Here is a 7,104-nt window from a genome sequence, read left to right on the forward strand (position 1 = left end):
GCTTACATTAACTGCCGCTGGCCGCCAGCGGCAGTTAATGTAAGCGGGCTATAGTACTAGAGCTATAGTATTACTAGTTGTACAAGCGAGTTGGAGCAATGACTAGGGCCTACCGGGTGGTGCGTTAATTACTAATTAGTTCATATTAATATTCAGAGAAATTAACCCAAGCTCACCTGTACATGTGAAACAGTTCTATAGTGCTCTTTCTGTATCGATCCTAGCGGACTTGGGAAAAGCTGCTGTGCTATATTTACAATACCATATTCATCTTTTTAAACAAACGCAAAATCATACAATTTTTTAGTATTTCAACTTTCGCGTTAGCGGTCAGTCAGCGCCACCTGTTGGTTATAAATGAAAGCACCTTATTAATAGAAACATTTAAACATTATACGAAATACGATTTTTAATAATTTTAGATATATTATTTAAATGTATTTGCTATTTAGTAACGTTATGTTACAAAAATATTGCTTTAATAATAGTTTTAAATTACAAACAATAACAATAAACAATACATATTGATATATATTGTATGGCCATAACTAACTACAACGCAATGCATTCTGGGCTATTTCAACATGTCTGCCCCCGTATTATTGTGAAGTTTTGTTTTGTGTACAATGGGGAAAACTCTCAATAATGAATTAAATGACCCTGCATGCATTAGTGCATCAAATAAAAAAGTTAAGAAAAGGCGAAAACGCAAAAAGAGTGTACCGATCATGTAGGTTAAACAGCTATATATTGACGTTACCATGTAAGGCATGTGATGTGGCGCTTCACTGGTTGGTTCTTGCAGGTTGTGGTTCACTGGTTGTGTCCGGCCCATGATGAAATTTCCTCTCACCTTAGCTTAGTACCCCTTTGCTTTTCCATTCAGACATTGGGGTGACGGGGTGCAACCGGATAGACCCTTCTCTGATCAATTGCCCAGTCCTACCGTAGCCTGAACAATTCAAATCTACCCTGGTTTCACTCCGCGATAGTATTTCACATTAAGTCATACTCAAGTCATGAGTAGCAGAGATTTAGATTTTTTTTAGATTTTGAAATTTATTTACGCTTTCAAGTATATTACATTGTTACATTATATCACAATTTTTTTAATAAATACAGCGAGGGAGGGCGAATTGACTATACAGTCTTCAAGTCAGCCACTCGGCCACTTATCAAACATCTTAACGACTTCTAGACGTTGCATTTTAATGTAAATTCCTAATTTTCTCTTTTGCTGGAAGAGAAATTTACCACAATAGATCAAATAAGGCTATGTTTATATTAAGCAAAACATTACTCATTAGCTAGACAGCAAAAGACAGAAATATACTTTATGGCTTAGCCATAGCAGGCATCAAACCCCGAATACCTTTCAAGTGCACTTCACAGCTTCTACCTCTGTGCCTACTTCCTGGACAACATGGAACTTGACTCTGAACCTACACCCAGTGCAATTTATACTACACAGGATGCACTATGGGGTATATGTGAATCCCTGGTGAACTAAAGTGATAAAGTAATACATTGTCTTAATTCCCAAATGTATGCGATTGCATAATACTCACATACTTGTGTATTTAATTTCATTAGAACATCTATTATTTTTAGTGTTCAAAGACTAAAACCTGATGTGATATCCAAACTTCATCAGTTAAACAAAAAAGTAGAACTAATAAAGAAGCAAGAAACTATTGACAAGGCATTGAAGAAGGCTAAACTTGCTTCACTAGAAAATGAAATAAAGCAGGTAAATTTATAAGCAGGTTTTTGTGATAACAAAACTATCAACAATTTTGTTGTAAAGTGAAAATGCAGTAAAATGCTAATATATATAATAAACTACACATTCAACAAATAAAAACCATGTCTTATTCACAATCGAATTAAGTAATGTCACTCAAGTTGTTGTGGTTCTACTGAATCAAGCATGAATAGATGATTAATAATGCAGTAGAAAATTGTTTCAAATTCGTGCATAACATTTATTAATTCAACTAAAATGAAGGCATGGTTTTTATCCTTTGCTGCTTTATAGTTTATGCACTCTGGATTTTATGTCATAGTTTTGTAAGCAGTGGCAACAGTTACTTTTTAATTTCTATTTATATAATATGCATATATATTTATTTGTTGTTGTCATTTCGATGATCACAGATTGGTGGTCTGAGTGTTTACCAGACTGTTTCTAAAACAAGAGAGCATTTTCATGGAAATGTCAACAGCTCTAAGTGGATTATCAGCTCGCTAAAGACATTCGCTTCGAAGTCAGAAGTTAAGGTGGGTGATATGTAATTGTGCATGTTTCTAAAAGTTAAAAGGAATCTAAAGTTTTCTAAAGAAATGCATATAAATGCAACATTTGAAAAGTAGCTACATTGTTAAATCTTTATTACATATAATTCGAATACATTACATGTACTGAAAACAGTTTTTTAATGGTGAAAAAAGTGGGTGGATGCAATAGAGTTAAGTAGATATAATGATATAATTTCCCAATATTATAATAATACAATTCTATACAACACGGAGAAAAATATATACTACTATATCAACAACACATGCTAGTGAGGTGTATAGCATTGGTATTAATTCCTCATGAAATGTCAAGGAGGTGAAATCAGTTTAAACAAGGTCCTTTTTAATCTGCAAAAGTTTATTAAACTTTTCTTTTTATCCACAGCTGAGACTTCTTGATGTCGGTGCCTTGAGCATGAACTATGAAAATCAAGCTAGTTGGCTACAATGTACCTACATTGATCTTAACCCTCAGAAGAAAGGCATTCTAAAAAGTGATTTCCTAAAGTTCAAGGTAAGCGTAGGATAGCGCTTTCCCTTCCCTACAGCTCAACCTGTCCAGAGATCACCGGCAAATCCTGTAAATTGATGTAGGCTATCTGCTCTGCCCTTGAGTTCTTTATGCTTTATGAGAAAGTTGCATGCCGTTCCTTACTCCCGCCTCCCCCAAGTGGGGTTTACCTCACAACTGCTACCTTGCTATGTACAAATGAAACAGGGAGATGGTGTGCAGGTCTGTATCACTAGATTGGCGCTGACCGGTGAGGTGAACACTTAGCTAGTAGGCAAGCGGTAGGCAGATACAAACGCTGAGGTCGGGGTTGTGTAACACTGACGGCACCGTCTATTTGGATACCATCAAATTCCCCACATGCAGCAGAATGATGATGTCAACATATCAGCCTGGCGGAGGGACTGTCAGGTCCTTTACGTCAGGCAGTGGGGTGCGATTTGAGAGGCAAGGGGGCACGATATGGGATTCGGCTCCCTATATCCGAGAATAATTATCAGTAAAATAAGGAGGAAGCTGCAACATACATTTTCATGGCTAACGGTGAAATCTATAATGTGCACAACAAAAAGAAACGGTCCCCAAAAAATAGGAAAATTTGCCACACAATAGCACTCACAGCAAAATTACATATGTATTAAAAATTATGTGTATGATGTTTAAAATTGTAATTAAATATTAAGGATACTCAAGGTTTTAGGCAAAATTTTACCGATTTTTCATTTTCGACTTTATTCGATGGCTAACATATGTGCCACCTCTGTATATGCTCATTTCTCCATATAACGGTACATGTGAAGTTTTAGAGCGTTTTGATTGCCCGCGTACACGTGTAGTGAGCATCAGCTGATGTCACTGATGACGTCAGAGACATGATACAACCAGAATTTTCATGATATTCACTAAGCCAGTATCATTCAGCATCAACCCTCCTACAGCTGTCATCTGCCAGTGATAGTTGAAATTGCCGCGCGACCGAAAATAGGCCCGTTTCCCTTGTTACACCCCGTGTTTGTTGACACATAGCTTAGTAACGGCATGCAGTACACATCGTACGCGCGTTTTGCATGAAAGTGCGGTGGTAATCTTGTAATTTCTCACAATTTCTCAAGGTGCATGGAACATATTACCAATTTAGTGGTGTCAGTTAGTCATGGATATGTCGCAGTAAGTACTAACAGTAGATATTTCACATACGTTTACCCATTTTGCACACAGGCGGTCAATCATTGTGAAAAATGCTGATTTCTCCGTTCCGATTTCTGACATAGTAGCTGAAGTGTAAATGGATATTTCTCTGTGATTACAACTTGGATTAATTTAATTTTACACTGGTTTTAATGGTAACATATTGCTGTAAAAAAGTGCGTCAGGTATTGTTATTAAGTGCCGTATTTTATTAGTTATGCCTCTTTATTTGCTAAAATTTTCAATTCTAATACAACTTGATTTTTAAGCAGTTTTTTCTATTTTTCTCGGTAAATATGAAACTTAAAGAAAAATTCTGACGCACTATTTTGGTCCATATTGTGCTTAACATGTGGCAAAGATGTTGTATTCTCACTCTTTCTGGTAGTTGATAAATATCCAAAATACCATTTTTACATAAAAATTCGTAAAAATTTGTGTGGTAACATAATTAGGTGCTGGAAATTTCATGAAATGTTTTGGCTTGAGCATAGAGATATATCTCCTCTATAAATAAAACAATTGATTGATTTGATTCATTTGCCAATAAACGTTTAATCTTCATTAGAGCAATACCCGTGCAAAAGGTGGAGAGTATCCTTAATGATTTCAAAGCTGTGATGTAACTTGTTTTTTTTTCCCAGTTTTTATCAATCATACATGTTCTTTTGTTTTAGAGTGGTGCTATGGAAGAATATGATATCATTGTGCTGAGTTTGGTGCTAAACTTTCCTGGGGATGCCCAAGTTCGAGGTCAGATGTTGGTGAAAGCGACAGAGTTGTGCAAGACTTGTGGATATATATTTGTGAGTATCGTTGCTACTTGTCAATGTTTTAATATTCTGGATTTTGTACTGTTAGTATATATACAGGTATTATCACAGTGTTATAATCAGTTTATGTGTTTACTTACTTCACTATGGTGTTATTTTTTTATTTGATGCTGATCCTTTTCATAGATCACAGTGGATTTTCATGGCTTTAAATTGCAGAAATTACAATGAATGAAAGTTTTTGATAACTAGGTTAATGAGCGAGATATCTTTTAATATAGGTTGTGCTTCCCCTAGCCTGTTTGAGTAACTCGCGGTATCTAACTCACGACAACTTTCATGTGATGATGGAGTCCCTGGGACACAGTCTGATTGCCTCACACAATAGCACGAAACTTTCTCACAAGGCCTTCAGAAAGAAATCCAGGTTGCCTGAGAAATGGTTAGTATCACCCACACATGCATGCTCACACATACACACACTCACGCACATGCACACGCACACACACGGAGACACACACAAGCACACACAGGGATGCACGCATGCATGCATGTGCTCGCTCACTCACACACGCACGCACACATTGATGAAGAATAATACTTGTAATTGTATTCAATCAATACTAATTGAAACTGGATTTTCGTTAACACTAATAATTGTTTAAGAGTTCTCAATTAAACTAATGTAAACGTTTAAATACATTCCTAATACCGTTGTGCACTTTGTGATATGTGTTCGTATGGATTTCATTTTTCAAGTGATTTTCCAAAGAAGGTGGTGCAACCTGGTGGCAACAAAAATAACTTTTGCATAGTCCTGCAGACGTAACATGAGTGGATAATTGTAGTGGAGTCTGGCTGACATCTCGGTGACATATAGCTAATTCTGTTCATGCTGTGTTAACAATGTAAAACAATTACCCTCGGATATTTAAGATCTATGTTACCTACTTAAACATTGTTTCTGTTTTATTGTGGGCATTTTAATTTGGCAGAATTAAATTATTGATAAATTGTACACTATCAAGGGGGTCTGGTATAATAACATTTAAGTTGTCATACTCAATTTGTCGGTCAGTTCATCTGTCAGAGTTAGCATTGAACTGCATACTTCTCTGAATATGAATCCCTTTTGGTGGATGTTGGATCCACTTGTACATATGTTAATAATTGAGGATAAATACATACCTTACTCGTTTTCTAAGGCATGGTGTATTTTTAATGTTATTCAGCAAGTATGTTATCTTTTGAGTGTACTTTTTTTGTACAAACAGCTTTGTGTGCGCAAGTGTGATTGCGTGAATTGTATTTGTAAAGAGATAGATGTGTGTAAATTTCGTTTTTTGGTGCATAGACTGTTTAGTGCTATTCGGCTGGAATCATTGAGTGGCACATATACTGTGATGATTAGTAATCCTCTTCCTTGATTTTACTTCCAATAATCTTAAACTGGCAATCATCTTTATTATCCATGTTTTGTATGCAACGAAAGTACAAAGTGGATTTTAATAGGTTCAGGAGATATTGACATAGATTTCGATATAAGATCAATAATGTATTGCTATTACATTATTGATCTTATATCGAAATCTACGTCAATATCTCCTGAACCTATTAAAATATAAGGCTGTCTTGGCGCGCGATCAACTTCGCTCCAGTTGTTACTTTTATCCGCGATAGATGGCGCAATTAATTACAGATTCTAGCGTATAGATAAACTATAATAATGTAATAATACTACCTTATATATATATATATATATACACCTTGATCTGTATGGCATATAATGTATGTGTAGACATAACATAAGCGCGGGTGCACATTTGTATGTACTGGTCATTTGTTCATACACGGCTTTCTTATCGTGATGTGTGTGTCGTTCAATAAAGCAATAAAAGTTGGAAAATGTTTAACAATGCCAATGATGTATAATATATATGAGCTCGCTGATAAATTGGGCATACGTATAAATAAGAAACATGCCAACACACCCTGTACGTGCCATCATAAATATGACCACGATTTTTTTACCATTTTTCAAATCCGTGTGCAAAATGAGTTTGTCCTCCCCCTCTGAACAACAAATATATACAATGCTGATTGGTAAAAAAACGGTGCGGCGGTGTCTAAACCAGCTGGGGCCCGTTTCACGAAGCTATCGTAAAAATATCCTTAGAATTTTTGTACGAGAGCCTAACGCTGTCCTAAACGTCCCTCGTTAAAGTGTTTCACGAAACTTATGCCGGTGCGTTGTTAGCCGGTCCTTAAAATTCAGCTGCTGTAACGATGTTGCTGGCGGCATAGACTGGTACCCTATCTCTACCCCTTGCTACT

The 7,104-nt window shown here is 36.1% G+C and overlaps 2 protein-coding genes across 4 annotated transcripts in view; one reads left to right on the top strand and one right to left on the bottom strand.

Moving 5' to 3' along the window:
* The window catches only part of LOC106804845 (protein ELYS-like), a 35,336-nt gene extending 35,015 nt beyond the window's left edge, over window positions 1-321 (bottom strand). Inside the window, exon 1 of the mRNA XM_014806200.1 lies at window positions 177-321. The gene's annotated coding sequence lies outside the window, so the exon portion shown is untranslated. The remainder of the gene's footprint in view (window positions 1-176) is intronic.
* A 261-nt stretch (window positions 322-582) lies between these two features.
* On the top strand, window positions 583-6,692 carry LOC106804862 (25S rRNA (adenine(2142)-N(1))-methyltransferase-like). 3 transcript variants are annotated; one of them, XM_014806220.1, is made up of 7 exons: window positions 583-730; window positions 1,594-1,750; window positions 2,158-2,280; window positions 2,684-2,812; window positions 4,675-4,803; window positions 5,052-5,212; window positions 5,530-6,692. In XM_014806220.1, the coding sequence occupies exons 1-7, from the start codon at window positions 627-629 to the stop codon at window positions 5,597-5,599; spliced, it is 873 nt and encodes a 290-aa protein (XP_014661706.1). In that variant the 5' UTR covers window positions 583-626; the 3' UTR covers window positions 5,600-6,692. The 3 variants fall into 3 exon arrangements, with proteins under 3 accessions (XP_014661706.1, XP_014661707.1, XP_014661709.1); XM_014806221.1 differs by having other exon boundaries at window positions 1,612-1,750; XM_014806223.1 differs by lacking the exon at window positions 583-730 and adding an exon at window positions 1,198-1,484 and having other exon boundaries at window positions 1,612-1,750.
* The last annotated feature ends 412 nt before the right edge of the window (window positions 6,693-7,104 follow it).

Source organism: Priapulus caudatus, unplaced genomic scaffold, assembly GCF_000485595.1.
Source record: "Priapulus caudatus unplaced genomic scaffold, Priapulus_caudatus-5.0.1 Scaffold90, whole genome shotgun sequence".
In the NCBI taxonomy this organism is placed as follows: Eukaryota; Metazoa; Priapulida; class Priapulimorpha; order Priapulimorphida; family Priapulidae; genus Priapulus; species Priapulus caudatus.